This window comes from Typha latifolia, chromosome 2, assembly GCF_019914945.1.
Source record: "Typha latifolia isolate L0001 chromosome 2, TyphaL0001v2, whole genome shotgun sequence".
In the NCBI taxonomy this organism is placed as follows: Eukaryota; Viridiplantae; Streptophyta; class Magnoliopsida; order Poales; family Typhaceae; genus Typha; species Typha latifolia.
Window position 1 is genome coordinate 16,111,276 of NC_133087.1, and position 17,939 is coordinate 16,129,214.

General features: G+C 36.8%; 3 protein-coding genes and 1 non-coding gene across 12 annotated transcripts; 3 read left to right on the forward strand and 1 right to left on the reverse strand.

Moving 5' to 3' along the window:
- The first annotated feature begins 187 nt into the window (after window positions 1–187).
- On the forward strand, window positions 188–2,791 carry LOC140780993 (uncharacterized). Of its 2 annotated transcripts, XM_073126736.1 has the most exons (6): window positions 188–380; window positions 472–527; window positions 1,168–1,291; window positions 1,385–1,491; window positions 2,308–2,374; window positions 2,460–2,791. In XM_073126736.1, the coding sequence occupies exons 1-6, from the start codon at window positions 299–301 to the stop codon at window positions 2,534–2,536; spliced, it is 513 nt and encodes a 170-aa protein (XP_072982837.1). In that variant the 5' UTR covers window positions 188–298; the 3' UTR covers window positions 2,537–2,791. The 2 variants fall into 2 exon arrangements, 1 of the variants encoding a protein (XP_072982837.1); XR_012107620.1 differs by having other exon boundaries at window positions 194–380; window positions 1,385–2,374.
- Window positions 2,792–3,463: 672 nt separating this feature from the next.
- On the forward strand, window positions 3,464–12,514 carry LOC140782498 (probable NOT transcription complex subunit VIP2). Of its 8 annotated transcripts, none has more exons than XM_073129093.1 (14): window positions 3,464–3,658; window positions 5,143–5,280; window positions 6,446–6,551; window positions 6,627–6,805; window positions 6,956–7,325; window positions 9,336–9,545; window positions 9,623–9,724; window positions 10,414–10,499; window positions 10,602–10,784; window positions 10,896–11,327; window positions 11,424–11,476; window positions 11,576–11,617; window positions 12,025–12,169; window positions 12,269–12,514. In XM_073129093.1, exons 2-14 carry the CDS (start codon window positions 5,263–5,265, stop codon window positions 12,338–12,340), a joined length of 1,998 nt encoding a protein of 665 aa, XP_072985194.1. In that variant the 5' UTR covers window positions 3,464–3,658; window positions 5,143–5,262; the 3' UTR covers window positions 12,341–12,514. The 8 variants fall into 8 exon arrangements, with proteins under 8 accessions (XP_072985194.1, XP_072985193.1, XP_072985198.1 ...); XM_073129092.1 differs by having other exon boundaries at window positions 3,524–3,658; window positions 10,596–10,784; XM_073129094.1 differs by having other exon boundaries at window positions 3,526–3,658; window positions 6,639–6,805; window positions 10,596–10,784.
- On the reverse strand, window positions 6,474–6,551 carry LOC140783113 (small nucleolar RNA snoR35). The gene has a single exon (XR_012108066.1). It is a non-coding gene; the product is annotated as a small nucleolar RNA snoR35 (small nucleolar RNA).
- A 491-nt stretch (window positions 12,515–13,005) lies between the features above and the next one.
- On the forward strand, window positions 13,006–16,619 carry LOC140782627 (Golgi SNAP receptor complex member 1-2-like). The gene is made up of 7 exons (XM_073129303.1): window positions 13,006–13,219; window positions 13,319–13,512; window positions 15,422–15,511; window positions 15,604–15,675; window positions 15,739–15,868; window positions 16,029–16,141; window positions 16,228–16,619. The coding sequence occupies exons 1-6, from the start codon at window positions 13,087–13,089 to the stop codon at window positions 16,124–16,126; spliced, it is 717 nt and encodes a 238-aa protein (XP_072985404.1). The 5' UTR covers window positions 13,006–13,086; the 3' UTR covers window positions 16,127–16,141; window positions 16,228–16,619.
- The last annotated feature ends 1,320 nt before the right edge of the window (window positions 16,620–17,939 follow it).

The window sequence follows — 17,939 nt, forward strand, 5'->3', positions numbered from 1 at the left end:
CAGAGACAAGTTTTTATTTTTATCTAGACCCATTTTATTTTTATTTTTTTATCAAAAATAGACTGTGGGGGAAAAAGTATTAATCAGTTTAGTTCGCAATAAGATCAAAAGATAGGTAGTTATTTGCAAATATCTCCTAAATGTCTTCTGAATAGCCCAACTAGCCCATTAATAAAAATAAAAAAACATTTTGGACAAAGCCGAGCAGATCGGCCGAGATAACCTAATCCCCCTTCTCCCCCTTCTCCCCCTTCTCCCCCGTTCCTTTCTCAGAATTGTAAGAGAGATTGCCGACAATATGCAGCAGAGAAAGATTGCTTCCGGTCGTCCATCGGGGACTGACGGGTCGGATTACTCTTATCGCATGGTGGTGGATTCTAGTAAGTTTCAGATAAGAAGGTTATATAGATTTCTTATCTAATGTGATAAACGAAATTAATTTACTTTGTTTTGCTTGTAATTGTACTGCAGGATACACGAAGGTTGCAAAGGGGAAGTCCCGCCTTGGAACTCTACTCGTGGCTCAGGTGATCACATCCTCAATTCCATCTCTGTCCGTATGGACTTAAGATCCCTAGATTAGAATGCAAACAAAAGGTTTATTTTACTGTTGTATTTTAGTAAATTGTAATTTGACGCGTATGTGTTCGATTATTCCTATCATATATGTTAAGACGTTCCCCTGTATCGAGTAGGGTTTTAGTAGTATAAAATGTGCAACTTTACTTACCGTCTACCTTGATCTGTCTTTTAAGAATAGTGAAATGAATGTTGTCCCCTGTGGAGTTAAGCAAATTAGAAATCCAAGTAAATTTGTTTGCGCTTCTTGTTTCTCTTAATTTTGCCATCGCTGTAATCTAAGTTTGATTCATCATTCAATTGATGCACATAATTTTGGTTCATTGCACATAATTTTGGTTCATCAAGTAGCTAGATACAACCAAGGGCTAAACAACAATTTCATCTACTTAGGTTATAGTAAAAATTGTACTTGAAAAATAGGGCCCTTCGCCCTTCATGTTCAGGATTTGTCCCCTAAAGATAGTGTTATACTCCACATAAGCATATTCTAGTTGGCAAAGCCTCCTTATTTTTGTCAGAGTGCAATTCTTTTGAAATTGATTTGAAAATCTACTCGCTGACTCATCTTTGATATTTTGGTTGCAGACTGTCAACCAAGTGATTGGTTTTCTATGGGTGTTTTTATCTACACAACAAATAGAGGAAATTAATAAGCCTGACATCTTATCTATCTCAATTGGACTCATTTCTCTTGTGATTGGAGAATTAGGTTTATTTGCATTCTCATCTATCTTAAATTACTTTTCGGTATTTAATTTTGTAAAGTTGTATAAGCTGATTCAGGTTGTGTTGTTCTTAATAGGTCGGAGGCGAAGCCAGGTGATTCTGTTGAGACTGTACATCATTCTATCTTCCGTTGCTATTGCATCGACTGTTGCATGTCTTATTAGGAGTGGTTCATTTGTCAAGGTGAAATTCCACTGTTATTATTTGTTGAACCATTCTTGTATCTTTTCAGAACTTGCTATTCCTTTTTTCTTGCACATAGTTAAGTATGCATTAAAAATGTTGCTTATTAATACATGGAGGTTAAAATGTTGGCCTATAGGCTATCTTTCTTTCATGTCTTGTATTTCCTAGTTTGTAAGAAGTAGTCACACTCAATGATTCCACTTCTAGTTTTAGAAGATTTTGAAACAGATAGATATTAAGAGCTCTATCAGATAGTTAGACAAGATAAAGATGAGTAGAGAGATAAATCCATCATTTAAGTTGTTTTTATCCCCATATTTAGATGGCTCGAGCCTGCCTGTGTTGCATATGGTTAACAATTATGTTTTATAAGAAGCATTTTTACCAACTTCCGTAAAGGAAAGTGCTCCCGACCACAAAATCATGGTTATTGATCATGTCATCTTGGTCTCATTATGCTTATACTGGTACCTGAAATGTAATGATGCATATACAGATATACAAACGTGTACATGTTCATCTATTATTCAGATAGGTAGAAATAAAATCTCAAATGATCAGTAAAACCGGTTGGTTGATACTTATATAGAAAATTTGTATGGTCTAGTTAGGTGAGTTACCCCACTTCTTTGCCACACCACTTCTTGCTTGTTTTTGGCCCGAAGATGTAATTCCATGTGTATTCATCAACTTTAACTGCAGTACATTTTATATCTCAATTTATTTTTATACCTTGGATGAGTATCTATCTGTATGTTCATTTGAGAATCTTTGAGGACTCGTTATTGCTGATGCTATTAAATTATTAAGCAGGTTATCCACTATCATATGAAGGTCATGATGAATTCTGAACTCTTTGGGGCTATCCATGTTTTTCTCGGTGAGTTGCATATGTATTGTCCGTCTATACATTGATAAATCGAAGTACCTACTGTTTATGCCCTTTTGTTTCTTTTTGGAACCAGGTGTGCTGTTGCAAGTAATTGTTATCTTCACAGCAGTTGCTCTTGTGCGGAACATGTCTCCTAAGAGAGTGTCCTGAATGTGCAACCTCAGTAGCTGCATTTTATTAGAGCTTGTCGCCGAGTTTGATGAGACATTAATTAAATGGATACTGTTCTGGGAGAAAATATTTCATAATGCGCTGGAAGGGATATTTATACTTTCCCAGTGGCATTTTTGTTAGACCACCTAGGATTTGAAGTGAAATTTTGATATTTTTGAAAGTTCGGAGAGTCAATGTAATATCTCTGTCCCTTTTGCGGCATTCGTATATATATCTTGTCTTTTGAGTTGAGTATAGTATTTTAGAAAACATAGGACGAATATGATATTTTGGTAGTTTGACTATATGTATAGCAAAGCCAAGATTCCTTAAAATTTTGTTTGATTCTTAGCTTCTTCTAGTGAGCTGACATATGATCCATGATTTGCATTGATCCATGTTATTTTTTTCTCTTAAATTAAACATTCAATTCAACAGGAACAAAAGGAACTGCCTTTGATAAAAGCCAAAGCAATAGTGGAGGTCAACTTGTTACCCTCGAACCCATCCATGCATGCATCATGCAGCGTTGACATAAAATATGCACACTATTAATTCCAATCATTTTTAGTGGATCACCCATCAGCAAGTCTTAGTCATGAGTAGGAGTACATATGAACTGTTTCTGGTTATCCAAACAGATGCACCATGGATACTAAGTACATGCTGTTTCAAAATGAGCAGCATTAATTATATAAGGATATGAATGGTTACAGATATATCGATATAATAAAAAATAGAGTAGAAATTAAAAGGAAACACATGGGATCTTATTATAAATCTAAACTGCCATCTAGCTGTTTCTTTATTATTATTTAAACGAAATCCCCGGTTAACATTATTGGAAAGATACGGTTTCGGATCCGGGTCAGCATCAAGAACGACGTGAAATTATTCAAGTCCGATTGGGGGTGGTAGCGGGTCGGGTTTGGTAATCGTCTCCGCTGAAGTAGATATTTGCAACTTGGCGATTCGATCATTCCCGTAGCCCATTTGCCCCTTCTCTCTCTCTGGGATCCCGAGTTCTTGCCCTCTTGCTCGCTTCCACGGCGCTACTCCGACCTCTCTTCCAGGTTACCGACGATCCTACTCCGGCAACCTCCGGTGAACTCCAACGAGGTCTGGTATATATATATATATCTCTCTCTCTCTCTCCTCTTCTTTGGTGTGAGATCTGCCATCGACCTCCTCCGGGGAGAAATTTGCGGTGCTCCGGCCTAGATTTCTGTCATCCCAGAAACCACAAAATCTTAGCCTAACTAACGCCACTTAACCTATATCTTGTTGGAATCATTCCCCTCATTCTCCGACTACTACTACTATTCGGCTTTATTGATTTGACGAGTGCGATGAAAAAAATAACTTTGTCATCGGTGCTGCATCTTCCTGAATATCTATGTATAATTTAGTGTCAAGAACGGTGGAGTTGTTGCTATGCCCGCTTTCTTGATCTCGTGAGTGCGATAAAAGAAGAGGTTTTGTGCCTGTACTGCATATTCTTGAATTACTTTGCATTATTCAGTATCTGAACGATGGACATGTTCAGTAACATGTTTACGATAAGATGTGTGTTACTTGGTTGGAGGTGCGATGCACAAAAGTGAGGAAAGGAGCAGTTAAGGCGTTCACAATTGTTTGGAATACTGCCCACTGCATGATGCGAAGACGTGAAACTTATCCATGTAGTTATTGTGATAATTAAGATAGCATAGGAAGTTTGGGAGTGTAATATAAGGGTTTTTTTGGCATTAGTTTACCTTTTAAATTTTATCTGATTGTCTGTCCATTGTTCTTTCCTTTTGTGTTGATCTTGTGTTTAATAAACTCATGATATAAGGAAACAGAAACATGCTATTATTATCTTTGAGAGGACCAAGAATGAAAGTCAAAAGATGGTCAAAATCAATGTAGTGAAAAGTGCCTGTGGTATGCGGGCATGCAGGCGCCTATGTGGTATCCAGGTGCCTATGCAGCCTAGCAATACAAATATTAAAATTAAATAATAAATAATTTACTCATGTAGTGTGTTTAATATGTTAGCATAAGAAGCTAATAAATAGGTAAAAGTCACAAAGTAATATATGGAGAATCATTGTTGTAGTATTCCATCCACTAAGGATGCTACTTTTTAATAGTATAATTACTAACATATATTTTCAAGTATGGTAAGTTGCCCCCAAAAAAATAATCAATGACAAATTATTATGAAGCACTATAAATATCTTAATATTATGGTATAACACTTTCATACGCATATGAAGGCATTTATGTGACAAATATGTGATTGTTAGCGGTCAATATGCGGATGCATAGGCATGCGGTATGCACATGCAGCCTATATATGATCGGATTGTATAGTACATATGCAGAGCGGTTGACCCACTGCCATCCCCTATGGGGCTGCATATGTGGTCTGTGCGGCCGCTTTTTGGATAATTTCTTTTTGTAGGAACATGTTTCTTTATGTATTGTGATATAATGAAGTTCGTTCTTGGTATAAGTTTCTTAACTGGTAATGTAAGTGTTCTATTCCTGTGCAAGCTTCATGTCTTCTTTGAATCGTTTTCTTCTTTATAAATCTTACATTAATCTCTCTTTTTCAGATTTAATCAGCTGTAAGCAGAAAATGGATGTTAAAATGCTGGAAAGCTTTCAGTGTCCCAACAAGTGAAGAAATGCACTTGGAATTGAATTATTTTTGAGTTTTTTCTGACATCATCACAATGTCTGGGATGCTCAATGTAATTCTTCTTTTCAATACTTCTAGCAGTCCAAATATATTGATGTATTGCAGCTCCACTTTTTGATAAAGGAATATATTAAATAGGCTCTAAATACTTGATTATATATGTATAGAACTAGTTTCTTTTTTCACCATAACTTGTGTTCAATATTAAGAGTGGAAAGCATATCGATCTGTTTCTTCATCATAATACAATTGTAGGCCATGTATTAAGAGTAATCCCAGTTTTTCCCTTCTACAGATCTACCTGTTGCAAAGTCTGACAGGTTGCTTTTGTTTCATCTCCTCTCGCTGTGTTCTGACCTTTAGACGACCCTTCAGTCTACCTCTTAGTTCTTTAGTTCTAGTGATTTAAAATCCACAGTATTTCTAGAAGAGAGCTTTTGCATGAACTGTGTTCTATTTTCCATAAGCCCAAGAAATATAGAGCATTTATTATCTTGTATCAATGGCAGGAGCACAAACATACTTCGTCGAGTTCACCATTACCTCAAGCTCTAAGTGCTACTGTTAATTAATAATATCACGTCATCAGAGTTCCAGTAATATTAGGAAAGTAACTACCTTAATTTGATACTTGGGTTGTATCAATAACTCTACAACTTTTGTAGCTTTTCATTGCTTAAATATCTATCTCCTATTATCTAATTATGATTACAACTTCCATTTTACTGTCTCAAATGGGCCGTATTTATATTTTGTAGCAACATTTTGACTCATAAAACTTCATTGTTATTGTGCTTCATTAATTTTAATGAAAAAGTCTGTGGAGGTTACTACTAGTTGCTGCATTAAAAATCAACAAATTGTTTTGGAGCTTCAGATGTTTCATGTGTATGACCAGTCCTCATGCATATAAGGCTTATCACCTCAACTGCTGAGAGCTGGTCCAGGAATAACTCAATAAGTCTTCTTATAATATTCAAAATCAATTGCGCCATATTGTGACTTAATTTGATATCATGGTCTTCTCATATTGAATTGTTTTTCTTTCACAAGGCTGCATTGTTTTCTTTTATGGCTGGTTTTTTAAAGATGCAATGCAATTTACACTTACCAATTTTCGGTAAAGTGTCCTGTTGTGGTTTACGTAATACTTATGTATTCCTATATATGCATAGAATTTGATTATATTCTAAATTTGAATTGTTATCTTCTGGCAGTCAACTCTTAATGGATCAACATCAAATCTCCCTGATTCCACTGGAAGGTCTTTCACGACACCATTTTCTGGCCAATCTGCAACAAGTCCAGGTTTTCATCACTCTGGTGAGTTGTCACATACACTTTTTTAATTAACGAGTATGTGGCACACTTTTTAATATCAGTGGTACTAACTTATAGGTGGTCTACAAGGGTTGCACAACATTCATGGAAGCTTCAATATTCTGAACATGTCTAGCTCTCTTGCATCCCGAAATGCAGCAATGAATGGTGTTCCCTCAAATGGTGTGCAACAACCCGGGGGAGGGATTTCTGGAGGACGGTTTTTATCAAATAATGTTCCAGTTGCTCTATCTCAGGTGTATATGAAGTGCCTCTTTATTTAACAATATGATGCTTCATAGTGGCATATTAATATGTGGTCCTTTTCTCATATCTCTCGATTAATGTTCCATCTATTTCCAGATGTTCATACTTCATATTGTGCATTGTCTTCTTGTCTCATGCAGATTTCACATGGGTATTCTGGTCAGACAAATAGAGGAGGGATCAGTGTTGTAGGAAATTCTGCTTTTAATACTAGTAACATTAATGGAGTTGGCGGTTCAATATCAGGGATTTCCTCAGGCTCTGGTTCTGTTGGCAACCGTGGTTCAGTTCCTGGCCTGGGTACTTCACCAATTTTAGGAAATGTAGGCCCTCGAATCACAAGCTCAATGGGAAATATTGTTGGTGGAGGTAATGTTGGAAGAAGCATAAGCTCCGCAGGGTTATCTGTTCCTGGAGGTGGTTCACGTGTAAATTTAGCTGGAAATAGTGGGTCAGGGAGCCTTAACATGCAAGGATCCAGCAGATTGATGGGAGGCATGCTTCAACAAGGTGAACTTCTTAAGCTTTCTAGTTTCTAGTGATTAGAAAATTCAAAGATTTTCCTGTATCTTTCTCATTATGGTATATGTTAGCAGATGATACATCCTTGATTATAATTTGACCACTTGCCCACTTGCCCACTTGCCCACTTTAGCTATGCATAAATAGATCTCCTAGTCCAGAAGTCTAAGATAGGCACAAGTGAAGGACTAACTGATGGATGTTTTTTTTTTCTTTTTCTTTTTTTGAGAAAAAACTAATTGATGGATTCTCTGAGAAATAGTTTGCTGGGTTTGTTGCACCTGAGAGAAGGCCAAATCTTGAGTAGACTCTTCTACCATCTAGTCTATGATAATAGTCCACTTAAGTTGAGGAATGATGACTCCTGTAAATTTAGCTTCTGGTTAACAATGAATGACATTAAGGAGCAGTACACATGTCGCTCCTTTTCAATACTACAACGGTACAACCATCTCTGTCACATCTGAAGTTCTGAGTCAGATACATGTGTATCTACATGTGTTTGCTTGTAGCTGCCTATATGCATGGGGCTTTGTGTGTGACACATGTACATGGATGTAATATACATGAAATACTAGACGTAGTGACTTTTTTACCTACTGATATTTTGAATTAGAAGCTTGTGGCAATATTTTGAGCATTTTATAGAGATGCTGAATAAGCGCACATCTGAAAGAGGAACTTTTAGAATTTTAATCATCACGTTTCATGGTCAAGTATAGTATTGACTTTTTTAACCTACTGATATCTTGAATTAGAAGCTTGTTGTAACATATTTGAGCATTTTATAGAGATGCTGAATATGCACACATCGAAAGAGAACTTTCAGAATTTTAATCATCATGTTTCATGATCAACTATGCTTTGTTCTGTGACTACTAAATGATAATGTTCTGAACTACGCCCTTACCCTAGGCTGATGTCAACATGCCAATTAAAGGTGCATTGACATGCCTCGTTTTGGTAGATTGAATAGTATTTTCAGCAATAGATGGCAAAGTTGCATATCTAGTTGGATAGGACATGTGGTTTCTTATAACAATGAAAAGTTTGGTTGGAGCGATACTGTAGTACTCTCAATGAGATCAATATCATAATCTTTTTAGACATCTTGATCCTTCATATCTCTTTTATTTAAGTGATGTGGATATCTCCTGGGGTCAATTAGCAATGATATGGTAAACTGAAATTTATTGCTACTTGTTTGCTTATGATAGCTGTTGTCAAAGGAGTTAATAATTAGAAGCATGCTTTTGGCCGTATAGCAGCAAACAGTTATTATATGAAGTTTATGGGATGCATTAATTTCTCATATATTAAGAAATTCAGTCGTTTTTGTCCTGGAAGTTGATGTAACACAGTGGTCCTGAAGGAAATAGGCATGGTGATCTTTTAGTAGGTCTAGGAGCTCAGACATTGACTATGTGAAGCTTTAAAATAATAGCTTTTTTCAACAATGGATCTGAATTGGAAGCTTGAGAGACAAGAAAGCTTTGATTTCACAATGTTCAGTTCTCTTTAGACATCATAGGGTCACAGGATTGATCCTATTGTGCATTTATCTAATCCTCTCTCTTCCTTCTAGAATCCATCCCAGAGTAGATTCATTTGATATGTTCCATGACTTCTTTGTTAACTTCAAATTGATTCCTTAGTGCTTCAGACAATTTTCTCTTCTTACAATTTAAGGGCATGTATATATTGTATGTCCTATAATCTGTAGACAATCTTTCTGATTCTATTCTTGTCTTTCTAAAGGTTTTTCAGTCACATAGATGTCAAATAATTTCAAATACCAGCAGATATGATACTTCATAATAAACTGTCTATCAGATCAATGTATTTCTATTTTTGCTGATTTAGTATATCCATTTGTAGCTTGTATAGGTACTATTGTACTAATACTATAACCATTGACCTGCATTCTTCTCTCAAAACTATATTCATTTCTTATAAAGATGTTCCCTGAGACATTTACTGGACTGTGTATATTTGTAGCACCGCAAATGATGGGAATGCTTGGAAGTTCTTACACTGCATCTGGAGGACCTTTATCCCACAATCAGCTACAAGGAGCTAATAATTCACTAAGCTCAATAGGGATGCTAAATGATGTAAATTCCAATGACAGTTCTCCATTTGACATGAATGATTTTCCCCAATTGACTGGACGACCAAATTCAGCTGGAGGACCGCAAGGACAATTGAGTAAATTTTACTCTGACTTCGATACTCATTTCTTTGTATAAATATTCTGAACTGCCAGCTGATCTTTAAAGTTTTAGGTTCCATGCGCAAGCAAGCAGCTGGTGTTAGCTCCATTGTCCAACAGAACCAAGAATTTAGCATCCAAAATGAAGATTTTCCCGCTTTACCTGGATACAAAGGTCTTTCAGTTGTCATACTCAGTTAGACTTTGCTTTGCACTTTCTTGATTCTTATTGTCATATATGTGTGCCTCATGGTTGTCTTATTGATTCGTTTTGATTTATTTACCTTGATCATGGTTGTATGAGTGGTTCATGTGACATTTTGTTATTTGAAGAGGGTTTGTTTAAATGTGGATAGTTTTTGTTCTTATCAAGTTATGTTTTACCTGTTCGTCTGAACCATTAAATTCACATAATCATTGTTCACTATCATAGCTTGCAACTTGCAAGTACATGAGATGAAACCTCAGCCATAAAAAGTGCAGATGCCTGCTGCTAGTTGTCATCCACCAAGCATATGTGCTACAGCTCAACATGTAGACTATATTATGAATTGAGACAATGAAGAAAGCTCACAAGAGTTTTAGAAGCTAAATCATTGAAATCATCTGCATGAACTAATTGGTCTTGTCTAGACTGATCTGCATCTCTGTATGATAACATGCCTACTCTTGTCAGCTGTATTGTCTTGCTTCATCCTAGATATGAGTATGCAACTAATAATGATAAATGTCTCTCACACTTGTGCAGTAAATTCTGGGCATCTTACACAGAAAATATATGATTAATCAGTTATTTCTGGTTGGCTATAGTATCATGGCTATATTTTGTTAACGGCATGTGACAGAACTCTGATTCTTATGTAGGTGGTAGCACAGATTTTTCCACAGATTTACATCAAAAGGAACAGTTTCAAGAAATCGCCTCTATGATACCCTCACAGCATTTTCCTGTGCGTCAAGATCTCTCATTTAACTGAGATTTAATCATTCAACTCAGTATATTTATGACATAATGTTCTTGAATGATGACTGAGTTTGTGCACTAGATGCAGATGACTAGATCTTCTGGATTCAACTTAGGAGGGACCTTTCCCTCAAACCGTCAGCAACAACAGCAGCACCCTGGTGCAGTCAGTAATGCTGGGGTTGCCTTTACACCTGGAAACAATCAAGATTTTCTCCAGTTGCATGGTTCTGATTTGTTTCCATCCTCTCATGGAACCTACCACCCCCAGGTATACTATTTATTTAATGGTTCCTTTACATGCATTACTGTGCAATATATAACTATGAATCAAAGCCTGTAAAATGATGATAAGTGGAGTTCTTTTACTTGAATTGATTAGATTCAAAATAATGGGCCTCCTAGCATTGGATTGCGACCACTGAGCTCACCTGGACCAGCGTCGGGTTTGAGAGCATATGAGCAGCTTATTCAGCAATACCAACATTCGCAGAATCCATCTCAAGTCAGGCTGCAACAGATGTCTGTCGCGACACAATCCTATAGAGATCAGAATATTAAATCGTCACAAGGAACGCAAACATCTCCTGATCGGTTTGGGTTGCTTGGCTTGCTAGGTGTTATTAGTATGAGCGATCCAGATCTAACCTCCCTTGCTCTGGGGATTGACTTGACAACTTTAGGATTGAATCTGAACTCATCAGATAATCTCCATAAGACATTTTGCTCGCCATGGACTGATGAGTCTTCCAAAGGAGAGCCAGATTATCGCATTCCACCTTGTTATATTGCACAATCACCACCTCCACTGCAGGTTTATTCTTATCTCTTAGTATTCTCTTATGTAGGTTTTATGCCATCTATATATCATAATGAACAGCATTTGATGAACATGCATTTGACAATGTAGCAAGGGCATTTTATGAGATTCCAGCTTGCAACGCTGTTCTTCATCTTTTACAGGTGTGTTTAGCTTAGTAATTACATACTCTATTTACTACAGTTGATGCAATTGCTATTCAGTTAATCCATGTACCCAACTCTCTTGCGCATCTCTTGCAGTATGCCAAAGGATGAAGCTCAAATTTGTGCTGCTTCTGAACTGTACTGCCTCACACCTTCCCTCTCTCCTCCTCCATTGCATATTATATATCTATTGTTGATGATGTTTCTTTAAACACATGTGGATTCTCATGCTTAATTTATTGTTTTGGATGCTTAGTCAAACCTCTTTGCAATAATTTCTCCAATTTGCAAAGGAGTCGATGTTTACTCGGGACTGAGTAGATTCATGGTCTTTTGCACGACTGCAATTATCATATTTGGACTTTATTTGGAGATGATTTGCAGTTTCAAGCTCTATTAATTCCCTCTCTCCTCCTCCATTGCATATTATATATCTATTGTTGATGATGTTTCTTTAAACACATGTGCATTCTCTTTTCACACTTTACCCTTCAAAATATTTAGCAATTTGATTAATTATGATTCTGTATTATATGCCTTTCCAGATATTCGCGCGGATGGTTCTATCACAGAGAGCATCAATTATGGTTCACAAGAATTGCAAACGTTGAGCCTCTTGTAAAGACCAATGCCTATGAGAGGGGATCTTATCTTTGTTTCGACCCCCACACATGGGACACAATTCGTAAGGTTGAAACATTTCACTTCCTATTCTCTGTCGGCATTTATGTTATTTTGTGTTAATATCATATTTTACCTGCCAAAATTTTCCATTTGCTATGTCTGCAGGATAACTTCGTTGTCCATTATGAGGCCGTGGAGAAGAAGCCTACACTTGTTTCTGCCCGCCTTCAACATTAACCAAGAAAATTTCCATGTAAAATGTGGCTCGTGTTTCATTGTTTTTAAAATAAGCACAATCTTTTTTTAGCCCTCATTTTCCCATTTTATCAGATGCTTTTAGTACTTGTACATTTCTCTTAGAGTTGGTTATTTGTCGTGCTCACAAAAGTAATATTATGCAGATGACTCTCACACCAATCTTTTCATAATTGTAAGAAGTAAAAGATAGAAAGTAAAGCGAAAGGGAAGGGAAAAATATCCAAACATCCATCCGCACAGACATAATATTTTTCCAAAGCCTAATTATAAATTATTTAGATTTCGATCTGGTTATTTACTTGTAATTTTGGAAAATGATCATATATTCATTTCTATCAAGTGGCGAGTGAAGGAGATAAAAAAGTATTAAGTAACTATTTTTTTCTTTTTCTCAAACTCTTCTGCCTGCAAAATACCAACCCAGTTGCCTATCAAAAGAACATAAATATGACCAAAGTATTAAACAATAAAACGGAGCTCTCGATCTATCTAAGTAGCAAACTAACAATTGGACCTTTTGGTGAATAAATGTCAATCCCAAGATAGTTAACTAAAATTACACTTTTTAAGCGTACAATCTTGGTACGAGGAGCAATGCGCTAATTATTAATCTTAAATTTTATAATTATAATAATTTTGCCAAAACAATAATATCATCGCCTTCTTCAACAGTCGGGACTGTCTTTGGCTCAAGTGATTATACGCTTCTTCGCCGTCTCCGGCGCATGGCAACCGTCTCCTCGCTTTCTGCCGGCGACGCGGCGGCGGCCGCCGGAGAATGGGACGAGCTAAGGAAAGAGGCCCGTAGACTCGAAGGTGATCTCGACGTCCGCCTCTCCTCCTACGCCAAGCTCGGAGGTACATCACTCGCTTCCATTCCTCATTCCTCTCAATTCCATCTCTCTCTATCTCTCTCTTCTGTCCCACTTTTCTTATGATATCTTGGACGGCTCGTAGGCTATTCGGATCCGAGGATCCCGACGAGCGAATCGCACTGGAAGTCCGTGGAGATGGAGATCGAGACGCTTCTCGAGAGGTTAATCGACGTCAATGAAGAGATGAGCCGTTGCGCCTCCGCCGCGACCACGCCCGCCTCCTCCGTCGCCCAGAAGCTTACTAGGCATCGAGACATCCTTCATGAATTCACTCAGGTCCGGATCTCCTCGCCTTTTCGCTTGGTTTCGGTTCCGCATCTTTTTCTTGGTAATAGCTTCTCTTGTCTTGTTGGGTCACTTCGAAAGATACGTGGATGAATATGTTTAAATTCGATTGTAGAGTAAGATTATAGAGTGAGATGGGAAATAATCTTGAAATGCTCGAGAGGAGGTGCGTCCTTGGGAGTTCGATTGGAAAACGAATTGGGGATTGCCGGAGGAAGTAAATAACTAAATATATGTGGTATAGTTTAACTAAGATTCAGGGATAATAGTTAAAGAGGAACCATTATAGGGTAATTTTGTCTATTCTCACTTGCTTAGCATATCATAATTTTGTTTTCCAAGATTTGGTACGTTGACAGATCCATGTCTTGTCGATCTAAAATATAGAAAAGGATAAAGGAATCTCTGTTTCAATAAAAGTCACAATTTTATAGACTTGAGATGGGCTAAAATTAATATGATGAAAGGGTGCCTTAAGTCAACTTAGTCCAAGTTGACAAGTTTTGAGCCCTCTAGGAGTTTTAAAAAAAAAAAGGCCATTGCTTTTAACTTTGATGGGCTTACTTTTCTGTCAAATTCTTCACTTTGCTCTTTTCTTCTAGGCAAATAAGAGACCCGAGTTCTGTATCTTGACTTGAACACATATAGTCATTCTTTGTAAGGTTGTTCTTACTAAGAGTAAAGAAGTGGCAACTACCACAGTCAATTAAATTGCTTCTCTAGGTTGTTCTTGCAGAGCAAACTGTTACTCTGTCAAATAGATTAAACCTTGGGTATTTTTATCGTCGGAGGTTCATGAGTTGAATGGAAAATTTCAGTTTGTCCACAAACTGTGTGCAGATTGCGATTGTTTGCGAAAAGCAACTACTTTGACTTATATTACTCCTGTTTGTTACTTATGGTGAGCAGAAAGGCACAATAAGTTCAATTTGATTGCAAGAACAATCGATAGACAGTGTTATTATGTTGTGTATGTTGGAACGCTGAAGTTTTAGCATGATAGCATTGATCATTTCATATAGAACTAGCTAGATAGGTCCTTTAGGACATTTATTTTGAGGCTTAACTTTAAGCCCTCTTTCATGCAGAAAGCTGAAAAGCCTGACCCAATGCTTTATAGGGCAGCAGACTGCCTAATGTCTTAGCCTGTCAATGATCGAATTTGTATTCAATCCAGAGAAGGTTCAAAGAAGAACAGTATCAGCTATATCCTTGCCTAAATCAACTACCCTCATTATTGTATGGGTAGTTAGTTATATTAGTAATAGAAGGAAAATTGATTGTAGCAAATTTGATATAGTTATTTATTATATCATAAAATTGCTGGTAAAAGATCATTATGTTCCGGAAGCAAATGAGAAGCTAAACAAATAATGTGTCACATCAAAAATTATATTGCTTGAGGGAGCCTTGATAATAGTTAATTCATGGCTAAATGAAAATATCCTAAACCAAATGGACGCAAATGAGGACTATGATCCTTCAGCTGGTGTATATAACATTATCTGGGGTCCAGACAGCCATGCATCATCAGTCCATCATGACTAAAAAGCAGTATAGATAATGAAGATTTTTCTTTCATTCACAAGAGTACGAGAAATCTTGTACAACAATTGTCTAATATTGGTATTCAATTAAAACTAATGAAAAATATATTTTGATGCACAAATCTGTTATCTTGTGAATGATCATTGAAATCCTTGTGAAGACCAAAAGATGTGTACATGGTACAACATTTGGTTGACTTGTGATGTGTCCTCTGGAAACATCTCTCCATGCCCAAATTTAATAATTAACATACTATAGCATTCTATCTTGTCAGTTTTTTGCTTACATAGCAAGCTTATGATCCGGTTCATCATTTTGCTTTTCTTTCTTTTTTCTTGTTATGACATGGCAGGAGTTCAAGCGAACGAGGGGAAACATAATGACAATGAGGGAACATGCTGAACTTCTTACTTCTGTACGCAATGACATTAATGAATATAAGGTTCGTAACCTGTTATGTTAGAGATGAATACTTTTCAGGTTTGCTTTAGTGAATCCTAATTATGTATTAACGAAATAAAAAATAAAAAACAGACATCAAGCAGCATGCAGTCAGCACCAAATTTACTAAGAGAACGAGCTGCTATACACGGAAGCATTACACAGGTGATGAAAATTGTATTAGATTTCACTAGTTGAATATTGTTCATATAAGCTTGCCAACTACAGATTGATGAGGTAACTGATCAAGCTGAGGCAATGAGGGGAGTCTTGGCCGCTCAAAGAAGTACATTCGGTGAGATTCAAGGAAAAGTGAAACAACTGAGTGACAGATTTCCTGTAATCCGTAACCTCCTAGGTATCACTCCATCACTCCATACTTCTGCACTTATCTGGTTAAGAACTTCATGTTTCAATTATTATCGAAGACTATTAATAGTTTGATACTGATATCCACATGGTCACATTTGCCATTAATTTGCATTCTCTCAACCTTCATTCATATACACATCATTCAGGGACAATTAAGCGGAAGAAGTCAAAAGATACGCTAGTTCTCTCAGCTGTTATTGCTGTGTGTACTTTGTTCCTCATACTTTACTGGATCTCCAAATGATTTCTGAAACAAAAGGTAAAGCGACGTCGATGTTGTTTGTTGTTGTTGTGGTTGTTGGGACTTAATTCCTCTGACAACAGGCAGGCATGGATAATTGACAGGTTTCCCAAGCTTCCCATTACACCCAGCTCATATCTCACCCGTATGTATGGAACAATCATTTCGCCAGGAGCTAGCTTTAAAGTCGACTTTGGAGGAGATGGTGTTATGAATAACAGAATCACCTGAAGGAGATCATGTGATTTAGGAAGAGCTGTTAATATCTCTGTACAAGGATTAACATAGCTTTCTCAAAGCCCCAAACATTTGTCATCCTGTAGTTGCTATTTGGTTTCGTAATAGATATTAAGAGCTCTTCAGGATGTAATTTAAGTGCCAAAAGGTAGAATCCAATTCCCACTGCTTCGTATTCTATATGTTAAGCTTGCACAATTAATGATGATATTTCTCTATCCGACTATATAATTGAAAGGTTGCTCAGTAATTTCTTTCCCATACTAATTGGTGCAAGAATTTGACAGGCCATCTGACGTTATTAATTGTCACATATTAAATGGTAAGTTTCTATCTGAATCAAACCTTACTTCAAACTTCAACCTCCAATATCGCCATTCCAACGAACGTATCACGAAATATAATTAACAACCATCATGCATAAAACGACGAGAAAACGAACGTCCAACTAAACTAACTAGAGTCCTCAGAGCGCTTGATCTTGGAATCCACCTTCTCCTCCACCACCTCCCGCTTCTTTTGCTTCTCCTCCTTCCCTTTATTGATCTCCTTCTCCACCTCCTCCATCTATCCGAAAACAAAACAATTCACAACCCCAACGTATCAAAACTGTAATCCAAAGAAAGAAAAAGAAAAAGAAAAAGAAAAAGGAAATAATCTATCTTCTTTGTCTTTTTTACTACATGCATAGTATGCATGTCTCTCTTACGTTAACGGTTTGAGTCACTGGTGGCCTGCTTCCATGAACAGCCGCACGGTTCCCTGCTTTGCCGACCATGAGACGCCTTTGCCCCGGCCAGCCATTAGAGATCACTCGAGCTCCCTTCAGTGCAATGATTCCTCGCATCTCGATCGCGAGATATATATGATCTAAGACATCAACAGATGGATGTAAACAACCATATAAATCAAGAAGCCAACGATTTTGGATTTTAAGGTTTCTAATGGCATGCAACGTGGTGGGTTGCATGAGTATTGAGTTACTCGTAGCAGTTACACGTGGAGAGTAGAGACGACTCTCTCTTGTCTCGAGACGTGTGGACGGCAGACAGGTTCTTGTCTTCTTGGATCGTCGGCAAATTATTAAAAGACCGATCTGAATCATATTGGATATTTATTATCAAAACTTTTATATTTTAGTTTTTAATGTCTCAAAATACCTTACATTAGCTTCTTTTTTCTTTCAAGTGGGTAGTTGCTATTTAGATGAGTTAAATTAAATATGAATATAGAATGATCTTAATAGTCCTGAGAAAGTTTTCTAAGGTTAAATGACAAATGAAAGATGAATCGGTATTTATGATCAAATGAGGAATAATCTTTTTCTTAACCTCAGAAACCTTTCTCAAATAAGAAATATTTTTGCATTTTAAATTTTAAAATGCAAATATTAATGTAATATTTTAGGGTTAATTATATCTTGATTTCCCCTCGACTATAGTTTTGTATTATTGTCCCCCTCTCAAGAATTAGCTAATATTTTTATTTTAACATCTTTTCTAGTCAAAATTCTATCAGAGGAACTTAGTGATATAATTAAGTAGAACAAATTGCATCAAACTTTTTATGCAAGTCATTT